At 41.6% G+C, this 26,555-nt stretch overlaps 2 protein-coding genes across 7 annotated transcripts in view; one reads left to right on the forward strand and one right to left on the reverse strand.

The window, feature by feature from the left end:
* Positions 1-559: 559 nt before the first annotated feature.
* Positions 560-9,959, reverse strand: ECHDC3 (enoyl-CoA hydratase domain containing 3). The gene is made up of 5 exons (XM_060776522.2): positions 9,732-9,959; positions 6,261-6,382; positions 3,599-3,696; positions 2,945-3,145; positions 560-2,566 (listed from the first exon to the last, which is right to left on the reverse strand). The coding sequence occupies exons 1-5, from the start codon at positions 9,914-9,916 to the stop codon at positions 2,252-2,254; spliced, it is 921 nt and encodes a 306-aa protein (XP_060632505.2). The 5' UTR covers positions 9,917-9,959; the 3' UTR covers positions 560-2,251.
* Positions 9,960-14,168: 4,209 nt separating this feature from the next.
* The window catches only part of USP6NL (USP6 N-terminal like), a 166,903-nt gene continuing 154,516 nt past the window's right edge, over positions 14,169-26,555 (forward strand). Inside the window, exon 1 of one of the 6 annotated variants that reach the window (XM_060776515.2) lies at positions 14,169-14,416. The gene's annotated coding sequence lies outside the window, so the exon portion shown is untranslated. Of the gene's footprint in view, positions 14,417-14,461; positions 14,647-14,678; positions 14,868-23,006; positions 23,029-26,555 lie in introns of those variants that run through there. The other 5 variants (XM_060776521.2, XM_060776517.2, XM_060776518.2 and 2 more) reach the window with 5 other exon arrangements.

Raw genomic sequence — 26,555 nt, forward strand, 5'->3', positions numbered from 1 at the left:
GCATTGAGAAACATTGTGCGCAACCAGCACATTGCTGACTCTTGCTTGCACAATGGTCCTGATGGCATAGCTCCTGACAATGTGAATGTTTCACAATAGCGCAATTCCACTCTATCTGATTGTAACTGCCTTTGCAATGATATAACTTCCCAATAGGATGCAGGTCAAAGATGATTCAACGATGAATCAGGGTTGCAACTCAAGCAACATAGAGGAGACTATATCATGTGGTTGAAACTCCATTTTACAATGCTAACAAACTGTCTTTATAGATCAAGCCTTCACAATTATCAAGAGTGAATTAACTATAGTAGTCAATGGTGGTTGGTGACTTCCATGCGAATTCTAATGGAGCTATCCAAGGTGCTGAATTTAATTGGGCAGTGGGCTTAAGCACCATGGAGAGCACATTTGAACTCTGAATTCAAATCCAAAACAGAATCATAGTATGTACATGCCATATCAGAATGGGGATTATTAATTATTTGTGAAAAACAAAAATACAAGGATAGCAGCAATGAATAATGTCCATGCTGATGACCACTCTGAGAGCAGTAGCTGAAAGGTAGGAGGATGCAGACCATTTAATACCCCAAACCCCTGATATATGGACAAAGAGCAAGGGAAGAAAAATGGACGTATCAACTTAAAATTTCCTGAAGGCAAACCAAAAAGATCTGATTCCCCCTCACAATGTAACATGATTTCATATTAAGACTTTAAGTGCACATGTCTGTTTGAGCTTTAATTTAAGTTACAGGGAAAAAAAGATTAAACCTTTGAGGATTTCTTTTGGATTTTTAGAAAATCACCAAACTATCAACAGATATAATTCACATTTTTAACTCTGAAAGGAAATAAAGGCAAATATTTTAAAGGCGCGAAAATTGAGGCTTCCGTTCCTTAAATGCAAGCATGGGCAAACTTCGGCACTCCAGGTGTTTTGGACTTCAACTCCCACAATTCCTAATAGCCTTACAACCTAATGGACCAAAACACCTCGAAGGCTGAAGTTTTCCCATGCCTGCTAAAATGGTTGTGAAGAAGAGGGAATTTCAGCTCTTGTTGCTTGTGATGCAGTTAGATAACAAGCAATATATTGTGGAAGAGTTTTATGGGTTGTTGTGAGTTTTCTGGCCTGAATGGCCATGTTCCAGAAGCATTATCTCCTGATGTTTTGCCTGCATCTATGGCAGGCATCCTCAAAGGTTGTGAGGTCAGTTGGAAACTAGGAAAATAGGGTTTAAATATCTGTGGAATGATGTCCAGGGTGGGAGAAAGAACTCTTGTCTCTTGTTGTATTGTCGAAGGCTTTCATGGCTGAAATCACTGGGTTGTTGTAGATTTTTTGGGTTATATGGCCATGTTCTAGAAGCATTCTCTCCTGACATTTCGCCTGCATCTATGGCAAGCATCCTCAGAGGTTTGTCTGATTGAGATAGGTGTGAATGTTGCAATTGGCCACTTTGATTAGCATTTAATGGCCTAGCAGTTTCAAGGTTTAGCTTCTTACTGCCCAGGAGAATCCTTTGTTGGGAGGTGATTAGCTGGCCCTGATTGTTTCTTGTCTGGAATTTGACTGTTGTTCTTTATTTACTTTTATGACTTTAGAGTTTTTTTTTAGCACTGGTAGCCAGATTTTGTTCACTTTCATGGTTTCTTCTGCTGAAATTGTCCACAAGCTTGGGGATTTCAATGGCTTCTCTGTGTAGTCTGACATGGTGGTTGTTAGAGGTGTCCAGCATTTCTGTGTTCTCCAATAATATGCTGTGTCCAGGTTGGTTCATCAAGTGCTCTGCTATGGCTGACTTCTCTGGTTGAAGTAGTCTGCAGTGCCTTTCATGTTCCCTGATTTGTTTCTGAGCAATGCTGCTGTGTTTGGTAGTTCCTCTGTAGACTTGTCCACAGCTACATGGTACAAGGTAGATTCCTGCAGAGATGTGAGGAGGCACCTTTGCAGGAGTATACCATATACAATGCAACTGTGGACAAGTCTACATAGGAAGCACCAAACAGAGCCTGGAAAACTCGCAACAATCTAACAAGCAATATTTACTGGAATACCCTCTTCTACACAACCATGAAGAATTTCCAGTTTTCAACCTGCCAATCCCTTTACTTTCTGCAGGTAAAAGAGGAGCATTGTTTTGAAGAGCCTTTATGATTTTCAATCTGGGAAGCCATCAATTTTTGAAATCTCAAGACCATCATTTGGCACGGCTTAGAAAGGCAGAGGGTGGCAAGATTCGTTTCAGGAATGTGACCAGCTTGGCTTGCGTTTTGAGATGAAGGCCTCAATCCCTTCCCGGCCATCTTTCATGGCCAGATTGTCCACCATGACCCGTGAGGTCACACTGTAGGCTGCGCCAATGTCCTGCTCAATTTGTTTGTAAAAGGTGCCTTTCCCCAGGGCCACGACGGCTCGGCTGCTCTCGCATATCTTGTGGGCGATTCTCAAAGTCTCATCCTCCAACCTGTCCTCAGGTACCACTCGGCTGATGAGTCCATGCAGAAGAGCCTCCTGTGCCGTCATGGGTTCCCCAGTAAACAGCATCTCCAAGGCAACCTGGGTGGCATTTTGAAATGAGAGAAATTGGATTATATGAAGCTGATTCAGCTCAGTGCATCTCCCATGTTTGATGCTTTTTTGTCAACAGCACAAAGCACTGGTGTTAAAGGACAAAGATACAGAATGGGTGACACCTGGCTCGACAAAAGTCCATGTGAAAAAGATCTGGGCATCATAGTGGACAACAAGTTGAACATGAGGCATCAGTGTAATGCAGCAGCTAAAAAGCCAATGGGATTTTGGGCTGTATCAAAAAGAGTATAGTGTCTAGATCGAGGGAAGTCATGGTGCCTTTCTATTATGTTTTGAGTAGACCTCACCTGGAATACTTGGTGCAACGTGTGATTATTCTTCCTCCTTTCATTGTGGGCTTACCTTTCTTGGAAGTGATCTCCCCACAGCAACTGCAGGAGTCGAGCAAAACAGCCCAACATTCACTCCCGGGGTGGCAAACTTAGATTTCTCACTGGCCACAGCAATATCACAGCTGGCCACAAGCTGGCAACCGGCCGCGGTGGCAAGGCCATTCACCTTGGCGATCACTGGCACAGGAAGCTTAGGAAGGAGAGTCATGATCTGTAAGGAAGAGTGAAAGCAATCATCATTCACCAAAAACCAAAAGCATATCATCTTTCCCATATTCATTATGATAAATGACCACAAATTGATTTGTCTGAGAAGTCATCTGCTAGGAGTGCTTTGATTGTGTGCATGGCAGATTGGGGTTGTGCTAGATGGACCTTGGGGGTCTCTTCCAACTCTATAATTCTGCAATGTTTATGAATAGGGCTTACAAGGTGAGAATCTGATGTGCCAAAGGAGTAGATGGGAGTTGGTAACCTCATTTCTCAGATTTTCAAACATTTAGACCAATGTTATACCTTTGATTCCAGCTAGTTAAAGACTTTTTGCCCAGAAAACTAAACGTGTAAACAATGTCTGATAATCACTCCATATTTTGGAATATAATCGAACGATGAGTAAAGAATAAGACAACATCTTTCACATTGAGATTTTGGGGTGACTCACCTCAGCACAGGTCTTAAAAACTTCCATGTGATGCTTCTCACCTGTCCTGTGAGTCAGTTCCTTTAAGTCATGCCCAGAGGAAAAAACAGGCCCTTCACCTTTTGATGAGATTTGTGAGAGGAAACAAAGGAAAGTTACACAGCATTACACATTCCATACTAAACACATAACTGATAAGACTCTTTTTAAATATAATAATAATAATAATAATAATAATAATAATAATAATCTATATAAATAATAATGTAATGTTTGTTTTTGGGATTAATATAATTCAAAAACCACTGGACAAATCGACACCAAATTTGGACACAATACACCTATCAGGCCAACAAGTGACCATCACTCATAAAAACACTGAAAGAAGACTGGAAGAGACTATAAAAGCCAAAAACTAAAAAAAACCCCATTACAACGCATGCGTAAAACCACATATATACACATACACACACAAAACACACATATACACAGACTGGGCCACAGCAATGCATGGCAGGGGACGGATAATAATAATAATAATAATAATAATAATAATAATAATAATGTGAAACACAACAAGATGAGTTCACAGCAAACAAGATCACTCGGCTGTTGTACTGAATCACACGTTGAACACTTCCTAAGTGTTTAGGAATGTGTGATGTATTGACGAATAATGCGTGCAGATCCTAGTAAGGTGGCCTTCTGCAGCTGGCTGATGGTAATCTTGTCAGCGTTGATTGTGATTAAGTGCAGGCCAAGGTCTTTAGGCATGGCACCCATTATTATTATTATTATTATTATTATTATTTTCCACACACAATATTGCAATCTAGCAATAAATCATAATTTTAAATCTTGCTTTCATCTCTTTCCTTAAGTCACAGGCATTTTGAAACTACTTCTCTGTCAAACCTTTTATGAATAATTTATCCTCTACTCCAGTGGTTCTCAACCTTTTCTTCACCACAGACCCCCTTTTTAATATAGTTTGTGGACTTGTGGACCCCCAAGACATAACTCAAGATTTAAGGCACTGGACTGCATCAAATAATTATTTCAGTTTTCTGATAAAGGTCCTTCAAATTAAGAGAGAAGATTACATAAGTTAATACATCAATGCACACACTTCCAATTATATCTTATTTCTGGAAGTTATTATGCTTTGTGTGATTTCTGTCTCATATTTTATGTTAAATGTGCTTTGATTTGTATTGTATTACGTTATATTGTGTGCCACTAGGGAGAAAAGTGGGATATAAATCAAGATTGTTATTATTATTATTACTATTATTATTAGAAACACAACAAGATCAGTCCACAGCAGACTCTCTGCTGGCTGTTGCATTGGATCACTCATCGGACACTTTCCAAGTGTGTGATGTATGGGCGAATAATGCGTGCAGATTCCAGTAAGGTGGCCTTCTGCAACTGGCAGATAGTAATTTTGTCAGCGCTGATTGTGTTTAAGTGCAGGCCAAGGTCTTTAGGCACTGCACCCAGTGTGCCGATCACCAATGGGACCACCTTGACTGGTTTGTGCCAGAGTCTTTGCAGTTCGATCTTTAAATCCTCATATCGTGCCAGCTTTTCCTGTTGTTTCTCTCCAATCCTGCTGTCACCTGGGATTGCAACATCGACAATCCATACTTTGTTTATTATTATTATTATTATTATTATTATTATTATTACAACTCTTATGTAACAAAGGAGCCCCTAGTGGTGCTGTGGGTTAAGCTGCTGAGTTGCAGAATTTGCTGACCAGAAGGTCAGCGGTTCGAATCTGGGGAGCGGGGTGAGCTCCTGCTGTTAGGCCCAGCTTCTGCCAACCTAGCCATTCAAAAACATGCAAATGTTAATAGATCAATAGGTACTGCTCTGGTGGGAAGGTAACATCACTCCATAAAGTCATGCTAGCCACATGACCTAGGAGGCATGTACGGCCAGCATCAGCTCTTCGGCTTGGAAATGGAGATGCGTACCATCCCCCAGAGTTGGACATGACTAGACTTAATGTCAAGGGAAAACCTTTATCTTTACTTAGGTAACAAAATTTGGGTAAAAAATTATGTTCCTGGTTTGAAAGTGTTATTTCCTGTTTAATTGTGTGATCTTTACTTTAAAAGTAGTTGTTCTACTCCAGAAACTTTATGCCTACCTAAACTATGCTGAATTGACTGAGACCCAATGAGATAGCCATTGAAAAATTATAGCAAAAGGTGCTGCAGTTTTTGCACTTTAATAACATTTTCCATGTTTTTATGATAGAACCAATTAGGAAATGACATTTATAACCCAGGAACAGAAATTGTGTTAGTGTAATAGTTAATAATGTAATCTTTCGCAAACCCCTTGTGATGACATTGCAGACATAAACAAGATGAGCTTGAACTCTTAATACAACCAAACAAATACCATATAATTGGCATCACTGAAACTTGGTGAGAGGAATCCCATGATCTGAATGTACTAAAAAAGAGATATAAACTATTGCTGAGAAACAGACCAAATTTGAGAGGAGGAGGAATAGCATTGTATATCAAGGATGTTTACACTTGTTGTGCATGACTTAGATCCTGGAAGCCAGGTTGGGAATATCTGGGCACAAATTAAAAGTAAAAGAAACAACCAGGACATCATTATGTAACATACTTCAGAGTTCAAGACGGCACAAACCAAGTACCTGCAATGATGATGACTCGCAGATCAGTATTTTCAATATCATGTAGAATGTCCTCACGGAGAGACCTCAGCATGGAGAGCGAGAGAGCATTTCTTTTCTGGGGGTGATTTAAGACAATGTTCCTGGAGAGATTTGTGGGAATAGGAAAGTTTGTATTCACATACTTCCAGAAGAGACGTGAGAGGAAGAGTTTAAAAACAATATAATGATGGTTCCAGATGGCAATCTCTCTTCCTGGGATATTTAGGAAATATTTTACTGCATGATAAGGCATGCCAAAGATGCATCTATGCTACAGAATGAATGCAGTTTGGACACCACTTTAACTGCCATGGCTCAATGCTAAAGAAGCATGGGAGTTGTAGTTTTACAAGGTCTTGAGCCTTCTGTGCCAAAGAGTGCCAGTGCCTGATCAAAACTACAACTCCCAGGACTCCATAACATTGAGGCATGGCAGCTAAAAGAGGTGTCAAACTGCATGACAATTCCCTGTAAATCAGTGGTTCCCAACCTTTTTTTGACAAGGGACCACTTTGACCAGGGACCACTCTCCAATATTGGTACCGAAAGGGTTACGAATCAGTTTTTGATCAACTTTAGATAGGTTTTGGTTATTTGGGGTGCTGATTCATTAAATTGCACTGGATAGACCACATCAGCTCTAGTTTCTGATACAGAACATATGCCATCCAATACTTGCCATCTGCTCACCCACAGAAAACTATATGTAATAAGCCTTGGCGCTAAAAGAGGGTTTTGTGAGACCAGTCACTCTTGTTGCAACAGTGTAGTTAACTGTGAGTGTGTGGGCCATATTTTAGTTCTTGGGAACCACTGCTGTAGATGCAACAAATGGAAACTCATCTATGGGAAAAAATGACAGTTTGTTTCAAGACTGTTTTGACTGTATCAATGTGTTCTTGTAGTTATAGTTATTCTTTCAAGACAGCTGCATTGTGGCAAGATCCTTTTGGATTTTAGGATATACTAGCTGTACCTGCCACGCGTTGCTGTGGCCAACTTCCCTCCCTTTTTCTCTCTTTCTCTCCCTCCCTCTCTTCCTTCCCTTTTTTTCTTTCCTTCTCTCCTTCCTTCTCTTTCTCTTCTCTCCCCCCCCTTCCCCCTTCCTCTTTCTCCCCTTTCTTCCTCCTCTACCTATTTTTGGACTGCAACTCCCAGCAGTCCTCCTGATCGATTTATCTACCTACCTACCCATCTATTTCTATCTTATCTATCTGGAGGGTTTCTGGGAGTTGCAGTCCAGGAATAGGAAATTGGAAATATGCAGGAATTGGGATGGTCTCAAAGAAATCCAAGGAGAAGAACGCTTGCAGCTTGAAAGCAGCTCATTGGGATCATCCTCCTCTCCTAAAGGGCTGGGTTTAGGGGATATTGGGAGCTGTAGTCCAGAAGAAAGTGTGGATATGCTATTGTGCATTTTGTTTGCTGGGGGAGTCATTTTTGCACATGTGCCGTAGTGTCATTTTTGCTTTTTTGGCTTTTTAAGTCCCTTATGCTATGTTTTCCAATGTTTTTATGAGTGATGGACACTCGTTAGCCTGATAGGTGTCTTGTGTCCAAATTTGGTGTCAATTTGCCCAGTGGTTTTTGAATTATCATAATCCCACAAACGAACATTGCATTTTTATTTATATAGATATAGGAACTAAAGCCAAAAATATGCACTGCCCAGCAAGTGAAATAATAATTGGGAAACACAACTGTTTCCATTCAACAGGACAAAGGGCAAAGGGGCGCTAATGAAATCTGGTCCAGAGGTTATCCCATTACTGCTACTATTTAATTGCTTTTTAACTTTTGTATTGTACTGTACACTAGTTGTCTAGTGTGGATTGTTAGCTGCCTTGAGACCCCATGGAGAGAATAATTGTGCATTGTAATTGCTTATTGGTAATTTATGGATAATGTGTTAAGTCAATTGTTATATGTTGTATGGCACCACTGCTGTTTCTACTGTTTTTACTGTTTGTGAACCGCCGTGAGTCGCCTTCGGGCTTGAGATACAGCGGTATATAAGCAAAGTAAATAAATAAATAAATAAATAAAAGCGAGGTATAAATGAAGACAACAACAACAACAACAATAACAATGACACTGTCCACTGTATTGCCGAAGGATTTCATGGCTGGAATCACTGGGTTGTTGTAGGTTTTTCGGGCTGTATGGCCATGGTCTAGAAGCATTCTCTCCTGACTTTTCACCTGTATCTACGGCAAGCATCATCAGAGGTTGTGAGGTCTCAACCTTACAACTTCTGAGGATGCCTTCCATAGATGCAGGTGGAACGTCAGGAGAGAATGCTTCTAGACCATGGCCATACAGCCCGAAAAACCTACAACAACCCAATATTGTCCACTCTAGCTGAAGTCCACAATTCCCTTCCTTTTCCCCAAATTCAGCCCTATCATCTATTACTTTTACCAATAATTATTCTGTATCATGAAAGAACAATTTCCCTAGACATGTCTTCAATGCTATGAACACATTGCTGTTCGATTGTCAGGGGATTCTGGGAAGTGTAGTAAAAAAGGAATTTTCTTAGGCTCTTCCAATAAAATAGAATGAATCAAGGAAGGTCTGAATGTGGAGAGGGTGACTGGCGGATTCTAGGAGATGTAATCTCCAAAAAAGAAGCTTTCCCAATGAGAAAAGGTCATAAAGCCATAAAGTGTTGGGGATACTGGGGGTTACAGTCCTTAAGTAGGATCTTACCTTAAGTTTTGCAAAACCATTCTGGGTCTGTAGCCTACAAAAAGCAGCCTTCCTAGCGTCTGCTAATGAAATCCCATGAAAGAAATCACCATACTGGGGAATTGGGATGCTGGGAGTTGCAGTCCTAAGTAGGATCTTGCCTTAAGTTCTGCAAAACCAAGTGCATTCTGGGTCTGTAGCCTACAAAAAGCAGCCTTCCTAGACTCTGCTAATGAAATCCTATGACTTGAGAGCAACCACCATACTGGGGAATGGGGATACTGGGAGTTGCAGTCCTAAGTAGGATCTTGCCTTAAATTATGCAAAAACCAAACACATTCTGAGGTCTGTGGCAGACAAAAAAACCCCAGCCTTCTTAGGCTCTGCTAATGAAATCCTATGAAAGAAACCACCATACTGGGGAATGGGGATACTGGGAGTTGCAGTCCTTAAATACGACCTTGCCTTAAGTTCTGCAAAACCAAGCACATTCTGGGGTCTATAACCTACAGAAAACAGCCTTCCAAGGCTCTGCAAAAGAAATCCTATGACTAGAGAGCAACCACCATACTGGGGAATGGGGATATTGGGAGTTATAGTCCTAAATTAGGATCTTTTCCTAAGCCCTGCAAGCCAAGCACAGTGAATGCCAGCTATATGAGAAGGAAAGTGGAACTGAATTTCATAAACGTGGCAATGGGAGCAGAGTTTGGCCCCTTTGCATGCACACGTTTCTGCTTTGCAGCCCCCCAAACCCACCTGATGCCCTCCTTTTGCCACATGCGGGTGAGTTTCTGCCCTCCTTCAGTGGCCGATAGTGGATATTGTGCCTCTCCAGGGACATCAGGGCCTCGGCTACCGTTTGCTGAAGCTCCCCGGCGGATCCAGAGAAACGGGGGTGACCCTTTGGCCCTCCAAAGTTTCCCCCAAAAAGGAGCAGCCATTGCAGAAGGAGGGGAAAAATGCAAGGAAATCCAAGTTGCTGCTCTCTGCTGCCACCTAGCGCTGGACTATGGCTGTGACGCTCAAGGCAAAGCCAAACAGCTCCAAGTTGCAAAGCCTCAGGCAGAGAGGCTTGAGGACTAAATAATTGGGTGCTAGGCTGAATTTTTTAAAATATATAGAAATAAATGCATATTTTTACAGATTCCTGAAACTCTCCATGAGTGGCTGAAAGAGGAATATCTGATATGCAAGGATGTATTTTCATTCACTGAACCAAATTTGGCATAAATATCTGATATGCCCAAATTTGAATACTGTTGGAGTCAGAGTGGATTCATTTTGTCATTTGGGAGTTGTAGTTGCTGGGATTTATAGTCACCTACAATCAAAGAGCATTCTGAACTCCATCAACAATGGAATTGAAACAAACTTGGCACACAGAACTCTCATGACCAACAGAAAATACTGGAGGGGTTTGGTGGGCAATGACCTTGAGTTTTGGAGTTGTAGTTCACATCCATCCAGAGAGTATTGTGGACTCAAACAATGATAGATTTGGATCAAACTTGGCACGGATACTCAATATACCAATATACTGGTGAAGTAGACTACTGCAACACACGTTACGTGGGGCTGCCTTTGAAGACTGCTCAGAAGCTTCAAGTAGTCCAATGGTCGGCAGTAGGCCTGGGTAACAACGGAAAAATTTGTTTCTAAAATCGATTTGTTTTTTGGGGGTTTTTGCGTTTTGTTATTTAAAATAATTACAAAATTTTCCTTTTAAAAAGTTCGATATTTACGAAATTTCGTAAATGTGAAAAAAATTTCAAAACATTAACGAATCGATTTCCGAAACAATAACGAATCGATTTGTTAATGGCAGACGCGACCGCGAAATACGCTAAAAAACCTCCAAAAACTTCTGAAGCTTCCCTCTCCCTCTTTTGTTGACTGTTGGTGTGATATTATAATTTTTTTCACTAATTAAACAAAAAACAACCATAAAACTTGCCCCAGACATGCGGAAATAATAACGAAACGACCTCAAAACAATAACGAAACGAATACATAACGAAATACGAAGCATTTACAAAACTATTTAAAAATTCATTTTTTAAAAAAATTGCTCCAGAATGGTTCGTTATCGTTTTGTAATTAAAAAAATTAACGAATTATTAACTAATTACGAATTAACGAAACGAAACCGCCCAGCCCTAGTCGGCAGCCAGGCTGCTCACCGGAGCACCATACAGGGACCTCACAACCCCTCTGTTATGCCAGCTTCACCGGCTGCCAATCTGCTACCAAGCACAATTCAAAGTGATGGTTTTAACCTTTAAAGCCCTAAATGGTTCTGGCCCAGACTACCTGTCCAAACGTATCTCCTGTTACAAACTATCATGAAGTTTAAGATTATCTGGAGAGGCCCTGCTCTCGATCCCACCACCATCGCAAACACAATTGGTGAGGACAAGGGACAGGGCCTTCTCAGCAGTGGCCTCCCATCTGTGGAATTCTCTCCCCAGGGACATCAGATTGGCCACCTCCCTCCTGTCCTTTAGAAGGAAACTCAAGACTTGGTTGTGGGACCAAGCGTTTGACCATTGAGAGCAGCAAGTGAGAAGAAGCAACTTGAAGCAACAATGAACTGATGTGGACTTGGATTTTTAATTGGCGTGTTTTTAGCAATTGTTTATTTAATGTCTTTTTAATAAATGTTGACCATTTTTATGACTGTCATGGCACCGAATGGTGCTTGGTGTGAGGCCGCCTGGAGTCCCCCTCGGAGGTGAGAAGGGTGGAGTACAAATGCAGGAAATAAATAAATAAATAAATATTTGAGGAAAATAGACTTTGACACTTGGGAGTTGTCGTTGCTGGGATTTATAGTTCACCTACAATCAAAGAGCATTCTGAACTCCACCAACAATAGAACTGGGCCAAACTTTCCACACAGAACCCCCATGCCTTAAAGGGGCTCACTGGCGTGAGCCTCCCCCCAGCCACACATGCTCTCTCTCACCCCGCACGTGCACACCAACCCGCACATGCGCTAAGCACACCTGCTCTCCCCTCCCCGCTTGGAGTCTTAGAAATAGCTCTCCCCTTGGCTGAGAGGTTGGCCAATCACAGCGGAGGAGGGCTTTCGGTGGGAGGATTCACCATCTATTTCTGAAAAGGAAGAGAAGGACAAGCAGAGAGATCTTCAGCCTTCTCTGCCAAAGGGGTTCCCAAGATCATCAGAAATATATGATGGGTGAAGGAACACCACCATACTCCGGGGCAGAGAGTTCCACTGCTGAACGGCTCTCACGGTCAGGAAGTTCTTCCTCATGTTCAGATGGAATCTCCTTTCTTGTAGTTTGAAGCCATTGTTTCATTGTGTCCTAGTCCAAGCTTGCTCCCTCCTCCCTGTGGCTTCCTCTCACATATTTATACATGGCTATCATATCTCCTCTCAGCCTTCTCTTCTTCAGGCTAAACATGCCCAGCTCCTTAAGCCGCTCCTCATAGGACTTGTTCTCCAGACCCTTGATCATTTTAATTGATGCAGTTCAATACCAGTTTAACTGCCATGCTACTGAATCCTGAGAATTGTAGTTTGCTGAGGCACCCAACACAACCTTTGGCAGAGAAGGCCCTCGAGGCCTTGAGAAACTGGCCCCAACTTATGGGAGTTGTAACCCTTAGCCTTTTCTTCATGAAACTATAAATCCCATGATTCCTTAACATCAGACCATGGCAGGTAAAGTGAAAAATAACACATCATAGCAGGGATCACATTGAAGCATTCAGCACAAGGTCAAAAAATGGCTCAATAAGCTGCTATACTGAAGCGCTTATTTATTTTTATTTGTCGTGTCAGAGCAGCCAGTCCATTATATTACATTTCTAACAGAACAAAGCAAACAAATAGAAAAATACACAACTTGTGAGTTTGGTAGTTGGTTAAAAGTCCTTTGACCAGTATCTGGCCACTTGGAGTGCTTCCGGTGTTGTTGCAATTAGTTCCTCCATTGTGCATGTGGCAGGGCTCAGGTTGCATTGCAGCAGGTGGTCAGTGGTTTGCTCCTCTCCGCACCCGCATGTCGAGGATTCCACTTTGTAGCCCCATTTCTGAAGGTTGGCTCTGCATCTCGTGGTGCCAGAGCGCAGTCTGTTCAATGCCTTCCAAGTCGCCCAGTCCTTTGTGTGCCCAGGAGGGAGTCTCTCATTTAGTATCAGCCATTGGTTGAGGTGCTGGGTTTGAGCCTGCCACTTTTGGACTCTTGCTTGCTGAGGTGTTCCAGCGAGTGTCTCTGTAGATCTAAGAAAACTATTTCTTGATTTAAGTCGTTGACGTGCTGGCTGATACCCAAACAAGGGATGAGCTGGGGATGTCTCTGCCTTGGTCCTTTCACTATTGGCTGCAACTTCCCGGCGGATGTCAGGTGGTGCAGTACTGGCTAAGCAGTGTAATTTCTCCAGTGGTGTAGGGCGCAGACACCCTGTGACAGCTGGTAAACTGGCTGGGATTTCTGGGAGTTGTAGGCCCAAAACATCTGGGGACCCCAGGCTGAGCCTTTTCTGCCAAAAAGGGCTGGTTCTTCATGAAACTACAAATCCCATGATACCCTAGCCCTAGACCCCATGGGAAGCCCTGGCCCTTGAGTGCTCCAGCTGGAGGTCAGCTGTGACCAGCAGTGCTGTAGAATTTGAAGGGGCATGAATGTTTTCTACCAAAAAGGGCTGGTTCTTCATGAAACTATAAATCCCATGATACCCTAGACCAGGCATGGGGAACCTTCGGCCCTCCAGGTGTGGTGGACTTCAACTCCCACAATTCCTTGAGGCCAAGGTAAGCCTTTGGGGCAAATGCCGAGCCTCAAGGAATTGTGGGAGTTGAAGTCCACCACACCTGGAGGGCCGAAGGTTCCTGACCCCTGCCCTAGACCCTATGGGAAGCCCTGGCCCTTGAGTGCTCCAGCTGGAGGTCAGCTGTGACCAGCAGTGCTGTAGAATTTGAAGGGGCATGAATGGAGGCATAAATGCCATCAGTTAAAGTGAAAAGCAACACATCACAGCAGGGATCACATTGAAACGTTCAGCACAAGGTCAAAAAATGACTCAATAAGCTGCTATACAGAAGTGCTGCCTCAGCACAAACTAAAACCAGCCCTCTGCTTCCTAAAGCGGAAGTAGCTTCCCATTCCAGCCAGGTGGGCGGAGCCTCGATGGCTCAAGGAAGGAAAAAAACACAGTTGCGACTTTTGAAACATTATGTCCCCTTGCGGCAGCCGTAGCGTTGGGAGCGCCCTATCCCAATGCCTTAAGGGAGAAGAGTCGGCTGGGGCTCCTCCTCCTCGCGCTGTGTCCCGAGCGCGGCGGGCGGGGGCGGGGTTGCCATGGCAGCAGGGAGCAGTAGGTGTCACACCGGGCCACTTCCTGGTTGGAGGCCAATGTCCCGGGCAGTGAAGCTGGCGGAAGGAGGAGGAGGAGGAGGAGAGCGAGGCGGAGAGGTAAGGTCCACTGGAGCGAGCCAGGGGGGGAAGAATGGACGCGACCATTCTCAGAAATAGGGAAAGCGACTTGCTCCGACTTCCCTCTAGGGCGGCAGCGCGTTGAGCGGCTCCACTCTTTCCAATGGGAGAATGGGACGCACCACTTACCGGAACGGGGGGAGGACGGACCGGCCCATTTAATCCCTAAATGGGGGAGAAGAGGAAATGAAGCTGTATCAAGCCAAAGGGTGTGTTCCTCTCCTTGTGGGGCTTTGAGGGAAAGTGTCTTGAGATTCCACATGGGATTAGGGTGGCTCAGGTTGGACACTCCCCCTTCTCCTTCTTCTTCTTCTGCCCTTGGTTTGTGTTTGTGAGGCGAGGAGGAGGCCAAAGGGAGCCAGCCAAGGCCTCAATAGGTAGGGTTGGCTGGTGGTTCAAGGGTCAAGGCCTGCTTTTGCCAAGAGAGGAGGTAAAGTTTTAAAATGGGACCTGGACTAGAAGGGGGAGAAAGTCAGGTGTGGGTTAATGAAAAGGAATATATGTGTGTGTGTGTGTATTTAATATACAGGGTTAGTCAAAATGCATAGGCCAATAAGCCATTCAATTGAATGGCTTATTGGCCTATGCATTTTGACTAACCCTGTATATACACATAGGAACACCCCCATTGTGGGGGAATAGAAAGGAAAAGATTTAAAATGAGACCTTGAATAGAAGTGGAAGAAAGTATGGTGGGGGTGAAGGAAAAGGAATACACACACACACACACACATACACAGGATTGAAGGGAATAGAAAGGAAAAGTTTTAAAATGGGACCTTGACAAGAAGTGGAAGAAAGTCTGGTGTGGAGGAAGGAAAAGGAATATATATATATATATGTGTGTGTGTGTGTGTATTTTTATATACATAGGAATACCCCCATTGAGGGGAATAGAAAGGAAAAGATTTGAAAAGGGACCTTGAATAGAATTGGGAGAAAGTCTGGTGTGGAGGAAGGAGAAGGAATACACACACACACACACATATACATATACATAGGATTGAAGGGAATAGAAAGGAAAAGATTTAAAATGGGACCTTGACAAGAAGTGGAAGAAAGTCTGGTGTGGAGGAAGGAAAAGGAATATATATATATATATGTGTGTGTGTGTGTGTGTGTGTATTTAATATATATACACATAGGAACACCCCCATTGTGGGGGAATAGAAAGGAAAAGTTTTAAAATGGGACCTTGAATAGAATTGGGAGAAAGTCTAGTGTGGATGAAGGAAAAGGAATATATATATATATATATATATGTGTGTGTGTGTGTGTGTGTGTGTGTGTGTGTTTATATATACATAGGAACACCCCCATTGAAGGGAATAAAAAGGAAAAGTTTTAGAATGGGACCTTGAATAGAATTGGGAGAAAGTCTGGTGTGGATGAAGGAAAAGGTTATATATCAGTGGTTCTCAACCTGGGGTCCCCAGATGTTTCTGGCCTACAACTCCCAGAAATCCCAGCTAGTTTACCAGCTGTTAGGATTTCTGGGAGTTGAAGGCCAAAAACATCTGGGAACCCCAGGTTGAGAACCACTAATACACACACACACACACATATACACACATATATATACTAGCCATCCCCTGCCACACGTTGCTGTGGCCTAGTCTCTGTATATGTGTTTTGTGTGTTTATGTATGCGTATCTTGTGTATATATGTGGTTTTGCCCATGCGTTGTAATGTATTTTTTTTTGGCTTTTTAAGTCTCTTCTGCTGCGTTTTTTAGTGTTTTTATGAGTGATGGTCACTCGTTGGCCTGTTAGGTGTATTGTGTCCAAATTTGGTGTCAATTCGCCCAGTGGTTTTTGAATTATGTTAATCCCACAAATGAACATTACATTTTTATTTATATAGATATATCTCCCATCTCCTTTTAGCCTTGTCTTTGTCTATTTGTTCAGAAGGAAGTTGTTAAAAAATGTTTTGTTCACACCCAGGTAGATATGAAAATATATGAAGTGATTCAAAGGAACACCGCCATTGAGGGGAATACAAAGGAAAAGTTTTAAAATGAGACCTTGAATAGAAGTGGGAGAAAGTCTGGTGTGGATGAAGAGGAGAGGAAACTGAGCGGAGACATGAGGGCCATGTATAAATATGTGAGGGAAAGTCATAGGGAGGAGGGAGCAAGCTTGTTTCTTCTGCCCTGCAGAACAGTGGCTTCAAACTACAGGAAAGGAGATTCTGCCCGACATTAGGAAGAAGTTCCAAACTGTGAGAGCTGTTCAGCAGTGGAACTCTCTGCCCCGGAATGTGGTGGAGGCTCCTTATTTGGAGGCTGGATGGCCATCTGTCGGGTGCTTTGAATGCAATTTTCCTGCATCTTGGCAGAGGTTGGATTGGATGGCCTACGAGGTCTCTTCCAACTCAATTATTCTATGATTCTATGTCCTTCCAAAAATATATGCATATTACATCTTAAAACTCTGATTTCTTTGCTTTTTTTTCTTTATTATTGTATTTATTTGTAGTATAAATGTGCCTACTTAACATTCAAACAATCAACACAGCTTCTATGGACTTCTATTAACACTCATAACAAAATTCTGGATTATATTTTTTGCATATTGTCATTATTATTATCATTATTCTTCAATAGTAGTGTATTTACTTAGCCTTCAGATAATCATCATCACTACTATTAGCTGTTAAAGGGTTTTGAATTGAGACACTTTGTATATTTTGCTTACATCCAGGCAAGCATGCGTAGGATGCTAGGTATAGAAAGATGTGACAGCACATGGAGTTTGGAGGGAAAGTATTTTGGATGGTGTCTCGCTGATCTGTAAGAATTTGTGCAAATGTGTGAATCCACCCTTTGCCTTGAGTTATGTATACACGTTGTTTCAAAAGTATGCATTTCCCATTCTGCTACCATAACAAAAAACCCATTGTGGGAATGAAGAAATTGCACTAAACTTTTTGAGCGACTTTAGTTGGAACATAAACATGAAATTTACATTTCCTGGTGAGAAACTCTTGGGAAGGAAAGAGGCTGCTAATAATGAGTTCATGCCTCATGTTACAGTCCTGGGTTTCTTGTGTAGGGCAGAAGGAAATCCTCACTCAGGGCATAAAAAACCTTGGATTACAGGAGTTATATTCTTTGAATGTGTAGTTGATGCAATCTGGCATACCTGGGGAGTATTCTAAGGGTATGGTACACTTTATGATCAGTGCAAAAGGCTTTCAGATGATACTTGGTTTCCTCACTTCTTGCACAGTCACTTATGGAAGAACTGGTTGTTAAACTGAATAGTTGTTTCCCTGGAAGAGCTGAAATGACTATTTACTATTCACTGAATAACCGATCTCAGAGTTGCTCTGTATCATTTTCCAAGTCCCATAAGTTCTTTGTTCAAAGTTTGCATCCGTCCCTGAAATCCTAGACTCTCAGGCCAGCTGGATTGTCTTTTATTTTGTGGAAAGTGTCTTCTTTAAAGTTTAACAAAGACCTCTTTTAGCTTGGTCCTGCAATTATTCACATGTTGCTGAGTTCGACATCACTGCTTCCAAATAGAGTTGTAATCTTATGCATATTTTCTTGAGAGTGGTTAAACTCCATTGAGCCTAGTTTCGTTTGCTTCTGAGTGAATATGTATAGGATCAGGATATAAGAATGTATAGTACTGCAGTTTTTAGAGCAGGCTTTCCTTCTTTGAATAGTTCTTTAAGTGGTAGTTGTGAAACCCTAAAACATTATCATTTTTGTTAACCTTCAAAGCAGTGAGTACTGGAAGCAGCTTGCTGAGTGATACTTTAGTGTGTAAATATGCTGAAACTGTGAATGAGGAAGAGGGAGTGTCGCTGCAAATATTTGATCTGTGCTTCTACTATTCCTTTTTCTCATTTGTCAGCATATCAGGAAAGGTTGTTAAATGGTAGGAAGTTATTTGCTTTTGTTGTAAGCTGGGGCATTTCTTCGTTGCTAAGGTGGAAAAAAACGGATCCAGTAGCCCAAATTCTTTTGGTATGTTTTGGACTATTTCCCTGCTGGCTGTTTGTTTAACTCTTTACTTCAGAATTGAACCGTAGGCAACAGAACAGTTCCTGATCTAGAAAATTATCTCCAAATTGATGGATGGTCAGTCTGTTGACTCTTTGTCTTGGTATATGGGATTGCCAAAATGATGGCAATGCCATATACCATATATTTTAAAAAAATCAGGCAGATATGCAAATTGGAATTAAGCTGTTGTTCAAGGGAAGTCATTGCTGTTAAGTTTATATTTGCTCAAGCAGAGGTTTTGCTCAGACTTGTGCTGATGATCCTGTTTCTTGGAAGTTCAATAAATCTGACGCATGCAACAGAAGTGGCTCCAAAACTTACCATAAGTTGGAATAAAGTGCTTTGTTATAAATGTGCCACAAGACCTTTGTTGATTGCCCCCTTTTAAGTCCATAGATGGGCCATTTGCTGTAAAGTATCCAGGTAGTCTTTTATAGGCTAGCAATAATCTTTATTTGGACTGAAGAAGCTTGCTATTGAGTAAAAAGGCATCTGATTTTGCCTCACACTTGCTGGGGTTAGGGGCACAGGATCTCCACAAAAGTGGGAAAACTACAAATTAATAAATACTATTTTTTTACCTGAAAGAACACCTTTCTTTAATAATAAATATTCTTGACTTGAGGTAGGGCACAAAACAGTTAAAAGACATCACTATAAAATGAATACCATAAAATACATACATTACAGCATACCATCAGAACATACATATATTAAAATACATATTACAAGAATTAAAATACAATACAAATACATATGTTAATATATGTATTCCTAGTCTTAATTGGGAAGTTAAGGGTTGGGCTTTAGCACAGCTGGTTAATCACCAGCAGCAATAATCTTACCAATTGAAAGGTTGGCAGTTCGAAGCCCAGGTTGGGGTGAGCACCTGACCTTCAGCCCATCTTACTGTCCACTTAAGCAGTTCAAAAACAGCTGTGAGCTGTGAGTAGAGAAATCAGACACCACTTAAGTGTGGAGGTATTTTACAGCACCATAAAGGAAATACCAGAAACTGCCGGTGATCAAAGGAAGGAGGAAGTCTGTGATCAAGGGCTCTTCATCATAGAGGATGGAGTGACAGCACCTCTCTGTGACCGGAATCGAGCACAGCCTCCAGAACACCGAAGTTGAGAATAATGCCGACATTATACTTCTATCTGTTGTCTGTCCTGTCTGTTTGTCATGTATGTGTACTGTGATCTGCCCTGAGTCCCCTTCGGGGTGAGATGGGTGGAATATAAATGTTGTAAACAAATAATAAATAAGTTAAAAGGAAAATAAAGGGGACACTGTGCATCAACAATACGAATGAGTGACTTTAGCACAAGCGTAATATGCTTAGATGTTCCCATAACTACCATTATCTTTATTTATACTTCACCTTTCTCCCCATGGGGACTCAAGGTGGCTAACAATCCCATGTGGCAACTAATATGGCTGCCATGTTTGAACCAGTTGGAGTTTCTCAACTTGGTACAGAGGCAGCCCAATGTAAAGTGCACTGCAGAAGGCCAGCCTTGAAGTAGTGCATGCACTCCTATCTCCTCTGAATCTTAGAAGGGGCGCAGCTGGCATATCAACCAAAGTTGGTAGTAAGTTCTCCTGATTGGTGCATAGTCATTTGGAGAGGCGGATACAGGAGCACTAGGAGTTAATACATGTTGCACAATCCTTCTTGAAGTCAACTTCCCTTGGTGTAGGTACTGTGAGTTTACTTCAAGTAACTCAGAAAATGATAAAAACTGCATTATAGCACTGTAGTGCTTAGAGACATGAGAATATTCAGCGCTGTTCCTGTTAAAGCTATTACTTGCGAAGAATCTGCACCCATCCTAAATAGGACCTGTCTTCACGCTGGGTGGAGTTGTAATTAGAATGGAATTTCTAATAACTATAACTATAGTAGCCAAAGCCTTCAGTGGATCACATTTTAAGCATCATATAATTTAGCTGGAGGTCTTAGGATACTTATCATGTTGGTCTTAAAATTATGGTCTAAGCGGGGCAAGGTGGGGTAAATGCTGATGTAGGTGTTGTGTGGTGTCTGACAGAAATGTGATTGAGGACTACTAGGAGCTGATAAAGAGTTTTTGAAAGAGCAGCTTCTGTAAAACTTAGTGGTTAATGTTTTGCATAAAAATTCAGTTTAAATCAGCAATAGAGCCTTTTCTTTACTCTCAAGTGTCAGGCTAAAGCTGGAACAGCTGTTTGGCCAACCTTCCACAATTTTAGGTTTTGTTTTTATTGATTTGATTATTCACATATTTGTTTAATGTGGTTTTTCTAGACATCACTAGATTGTCCATTGCTTCTTTATGGTCAGCTTCTGCCAGAAGTTGAGCATGGAGCTGTGCTGATAGACCTAGAGAAGGAAAAGAGGTGGCAATATCATAGCTTACAAAAGTTACTTCTCCAAACTATGGTTCCTAGAGTCTCTGAGCCAGCATGGCCTTTGTGGATACTGGGAGTCCCCAAAAATTTACAGGAAGTTGTATGGAGGCCCTGGCAGCTACCCAAGGATACTGGCTACTGACAACAGTCGCCTAACATATTAATTTTAAAAGTACAGGGAGCTCTTTAGATAGGAAAATATTCAGACAGCTTCTATACTTCTGTTAAAGCTTCATGTCTTAATGTGCATAAAGGGCCCTTTAGGTAGGTTTTGCAATATGCGCTTGCCCTAACCACCTGGGCTTGAGATAAACATCTTGGTTATATGTCCCAGTTGCATGGTGATATCTGAGCATTATTGCTAAACAACTTCTTGTCATGTAAACACTCTTGGATCCCATCTGTTTTCTGATTGGAAATTCTTGCTTGGACTGTTTCTGTACTTGTATCCAATCTCCTATTTTGTCATGGAAAAACCCTATCTTATAATTAGTAGTATATTATTCTTTTCCCCAAGTTTCCCAATGCTTTTTGAGGTTTTTTTTTTCTCCTTCAAAAAATGCTGCACATGCTTGTGGCTTAGGAATGCCTAGTAAGGGAGAAATAACAGATATGAAATGTGCAGTCAGCCATAAAGGCACTGTGCCATTTTTTTTGCAAACTACAGGAAATAAACTGTTGTTGGAAAGATTTTGTCAAAAATGTTGTATATTTGAAGTATTTGAAAGTGAATGGTGTAAGATAATGATCACTTTTAAAAGTTAATTGCCTTGAAATGCAAAATTCCTACAGAAAATACTTTGTTATGTAATGCAATAATTTTAAATCTCATGTGGACGCAAAATCCAGAGCAAAACTTCCTTCCTTAATCATGTGTCACTTAAACCCATTTGTGTGTTTTACCTGAAAACTATGAGTTATGGCATCTGAAGTTTTGCTATCCTTTAAACCAGTGTTTCTCAACATGGGGGTTGGGACCCCTGGGTGAGGGGGTCATGAGGGGGTGTCAGAGGAGTTGCCAAAGATCATCAGAAAACACATTATTTTCTGTTGGTCATGGGGGTTCTGTGTGGGAAGTTTGTCCCTATAGCTCAGAATGCTATTTTATTGTAAGTGAGCTATAAATCACAGCAACTACAACTCCCAATTGTCAAGGCCTATTTTCCCCAAACTCCACCAATGTTCACATTTGGGCATTTTGAGTATTTGTGCCATGTTTGATCCAGATCCATCATTGTTTGAGTTGACAGTACTCTCTTGATGTATGTGAACTACAACTCCCAAACTCAAGGTCAATGCCCACCAGACCCTTGCAGTATTTTCTGTTGGTCATGGGAGTTCTTTGTGTCAAGTTTGGTTCAATTCCATCGTTGGTGGAGTTCAGAATGCTTTTTGATTAACGGTTAGATATAAATCCCCACAACTACAACTCCCAAATGACAGTATCAAATCCCCCCCTAAACCCCACCAGTATTCAATGTGGGCCTATCGGATATTTGTGCCAAATTTGGTCCAGTGAATTAAAATACATCCTGCATATCAGATATTTACATTTCAATTCATAACACTTGCAATATTACAGTTATGAAGTAACGGAAGTAGTTATTTATCACACTTTTGTGTTTTCCGTCAATATACTCAAGGTGCCTGAATAGTAAAAACGATAAAACAAAAACATGACAGAATGAAGAAGCAGAATTACAATATCTCAGGAAGTGAAGCTCCATGTCTAAGATAAATTTCCTTCTTTCTCCTCTAATACCATACTTTATGCAGAAAATGATTATTAGTAATACCCCACCAAGTTTCTTAGCATATTATTAGTCTCTCCTATACAATGAACATTGGCTAAACAGTAATTTTAAAGTAATTTTAAAATCCTTGACTGAGTTTTAGTGGACTTCATAGTATATAATATGTAATGAATATTTTCTTATTTGTATTATCTCATGATTTGTAATGTATGCCACTGTTCATTTCCCCCCCTGAAATCAGACCTTTCAATTGATGATTAAGGTAGGATTTTAGCCTAAACTTCTTAAAATCTTTATTTTCTACCTTTAGGGACACATTTTGCCGCACTGCGGTTGTAGACCTTGACCAGCCTACCTGGCAGTCAACATCAATGAATGCAACAACTCTTTTGAATAGATTGGCATTGGAGTGCAATGTAAAAAGGTACAGAGCACCCATGGTAAACATATCTGATTTATCTCAAAGTGGAAGCGATGCTGTTTGGAATACAAGTAGTTCTCAGTTGTTAAAAGTGCTGCCCTTGAAAGTGTGTATGCATACAAATATTGTGTACGTATGTAAATGCATTTCCTGACCCAGTTTTCTTGTGGTCTACTGGAAAGGGTGACACATTTTTCAAATGTTTTACAAATACATTTTTACAGGCTTGATGTGCACAGTTGAAGCCCTTGTCTAAAGGGTGCTTCATCATGGTAGAAGTAGATGTAAGTGAAAAATGGAGCATCTCCTCCTTGACAGATTTATCTTACGTAGGACACTGGCCATATCTGTTGGGCCCCACTGATAGAGCTTATGAACTTGTCATGTTCTGCACTCTCAACACAGGGAAAGATGAGGAGTGGGCACACAAGCAGTCTTTCAAGAACATTTGTGACTTTAATTTTCTCATTCAGAATGTAAACATTCCTATTCTATTATTTGGTGTTTTCAGTTGTCTTGGTGCGGACCATCTGGTATGTTTCCAAGAGGTTTCCTAGAGCTCTGTTTGAAACCGTCAGATGTGATGCACCTGACCATGAAGGCCCACTTCCAGGAGAAAGATATGCTTGGTAAAATGTGTTTCTGTGAGGCATGATATGGAGAAGGGGAGAGTGATATGGATGTCTCCTGATAGGGGGGTACATAGTAGGCTGCAGGTGTGCACTGAGCTTGTAGCATCCTTCCGGGCAGAGAATCCTGTGGGAAACAGATTGATTGTGCGAGCAACACTCTGCTGCTGCAAGGCAATCATATAATGATGGCAATTAGCATACTAAATAGTTGACAGCAGTAAGAGTTGCCTTTGGAGGACACTGGTCAAAGTGAAAATATCATCATTGTAATCAAGTGAATTTATACATAGTGTTTCTTTCATTGATTAAGCAATATGTTCTGTTGTGATTGCTGAATTATCCATCTTGACAAGCCTCCCACTCCATTTGCTGAGTGCCACATCAAAATATTTGTTTCCCTTCCTCTTCATATCAATGCTTAAGCCTGGGAAAGCAACTTGACACCTTCAGATGTTTTCTAGTGCCATTTGCCTTGGAAAGAGAGCCAGGCGTCAGGATTTACTGGATATGTGATCCAGAACATCTGTAGGGAACTATATTATCTACTCCTGGCATAAATGAAACATGGCCAACTTCCAGGCTCTTGGAGACACTCATTGTTCTCTAGGCAGTAGGTTGAGAGTTGCTGGTACAGGCTCCAAAACTAAATGATTGCTATCTGAAATATGTACACCTACATGTTGCATATAAAATACAGGGGTGTATTCTTTGTGGAAGTACAGGATTCTTGGTTTCGAGCTTCTCTTGGGCTGAGAAGTGGGCAGGGCACCAACCAGAAGCTGGTTTTCCTTGTCCTGCCTGGGTTTGCTTCTCAATACCTAACTAAGCTCCAGAGAAATGTTTCTTCACTTTGCTGCCATCAGTCCTAACTGTTTTCTGTTTGGATGGCACATACGGCAGGGTAGATGGAGTGTGACCTGGATGCACATGTGACCTTTGGACACCACTTCTGTGCCTCTGAAGCCTCCAATCCTTCAAAACCCCCAAATTCCTATAAAATCTGGAGCTCCCATTTTTTTAAAATAAGTAATTTGCATTTTGTTGTTTTAGCCCCTAAACCACACAGAAAGCCCTCCAACATACATTAAAACGTGCACATTGACTCTCCAAATGATGTTTTTCCTTTACAGTCTTAGTAAAAATGGTGTGAAGAATTGATGAGACCTTACTAACTTGAGACAGACTGTAGGAGAAAACAGAGATATTTGTATTTGTGTTATTTCCCATGGGATCCTGGGGAGAATTGGCCATTGTGCCTCAGCCCCAACATAACTGTCCACTCTATTCTACAGGGAAGCATGGAGAGATCCTTCGTGACTTCCATATCTTGTGATACTCAAGAATTGTGTTTTTCGATCACTGGGAAGTAAAGTTGTTGCTTTCCCCACAACAAGAGGGAATTATGCTTCCATTATCATAGTGATGTGGTGTTGGAGGAAAGTTCTGAGAGTGCCTTGGACTGCGAGAAGATCCAACCAGTCCATCCTCCAGGAAATAAAGCCTGACTGCTCATTGGAGGGAAGGACACTAGAGACAAAGTTGAAGTGCTTTGGCCACATCATGAGGAGACAGCAAAGCCTAGAGAAGACAATGATGCTGGGGAAAGTGGAAGGCAAAAGGAAGAGGGGCCGACCAAGGGCAAGATGGATGGATGGCATCCTTGAAGTGACTGGACTGACCTTGAAGGAGCTGGGGGTGGTGACGGCCGACAGAGAGCTCTGGCGTGGGCTGGTCCATGAGGTCACGAAGAGTCGGAGACAACTGAACGAATGAACAACATCATAGTGATGAGTCAACTGGCTCCTGCAAAACATATTGTCTCTGCTTTTTGCTTTAATTGTGGAGCCAACCCTGGACAAAACTGGACAAACGTTCCCTAATTGAAATCTAGTATGGTACTAAGAGGCGGATACAATTTCTTTAGGAGCAATCCGTGGGACACGCTTGGCACCAACTGTTCTTTGTTGCTCTCCTTTCTAAGAAATTGCCCTTTTAAATTTGCCTTGTTTCTAGGTGGCCTATTTCCTTTGTTTTGCAACTGATTAACCAGCATTTGTATAGTAAAGCTCTGGGTTCTTTCTGGGATTTGCTTCAGATCTGCAAATGTTATGTGCAGTCACATTTTAAGGAAGTCGGATAATTACTTTCTCTTTCTTCTTATCCTTCTTAAGTCTTAAGGAATCAGAGAGGAAAGATGCAGCATGGAATGAGCTGACTAGGTTAGGACAGATGGCGGAGTTCTGGTCAGTTTATGAAAGAAAACCAGAGTAGTGGATGTTTCCTGTTTTAGGTACAATGTCAATTTCCAAATACAATTGGACCTTGTGGTTTGGTTCCAACCCCCATGGATACCAATGTCTTATTGTATGCAATCACACAGTAAAATAGAGTTCCTTACATGAAATCAGCCAGCCTGGCATGGGAACTTATATTAGGAGCAGGCTATAAAAGTGTAGCTGGTTCAACTGGTTTAGTTCAAGAATAGGGAACACATGTCCCATCAGATGTTGTTCTGCAAATCCCATTATCCTTCAACATTGATTAGGTGTGATAGGAACTGCAAATCAGCAACACCTAGAGCAGGGGTCCTCAAACTAAGGCCCGGGGGCTGGATGCGGCTCTCCAAGGTCATTTACCTGGCCCTCACTCTGGGTCAACCTAAGTCTGAAATGACTTGAAAGCACACAACAACAACAACAACAATCCTATCTCATCAGCCAAAAGCAGGCCCACACTTCCCACTGAAATACTAATAAGTTTATATTTGTTAAAATTGTTCTTCGTTTTAGCTATTGTATTGCTTTTAAGAGTTTTTGCATTACAAATAACATATGTGCAGTGTGCATAGGAATTCATTTTTTTTCCAAATTATAATCCGGTCCTCCAAAAGTTTGAGGG

This window comes from Anolis sagrei, chromosome 5 (assembly GCF_037176765.1).
Source record: "Anolis sagrei isolate rAnoSag1 chromosome 5, rAnoSag1.mat, whole genome shotgun sequence".
Classification (NCBI taxonomy): domain Eukaryota; kingdom Metazoa; phylum Chordata; class Lepidosauria; order Squamata; family Dactyloidae; genus Anolis; species Anolis sagrei.

Bases quoted from the DNA above. Each gene is read 5' to 3' on its own strand.
- ECHDC3 (XM_060776522.2), bottom strand. From the start codon at position 9,916: ATGGCTGCTCCTTTTTGGGGGAAACTTTGGAGGGCCAAAGGGTCACCC. The intron at 3,697-6,260 runs GTACTTGGTTTG...TCTCATCAAAAG, and splicing joins GCGAGTCATCATCATTGCAG to GTGAAGGGCCTGTTTTTTCC. The intron at 3,146-3,598 runs GTGAGTCACCCC...TCTTCCTTACAG, and splicing joins TTTTTAAGACCTGTGCTGAG to ATCATGACTCTCCTTCCTAA.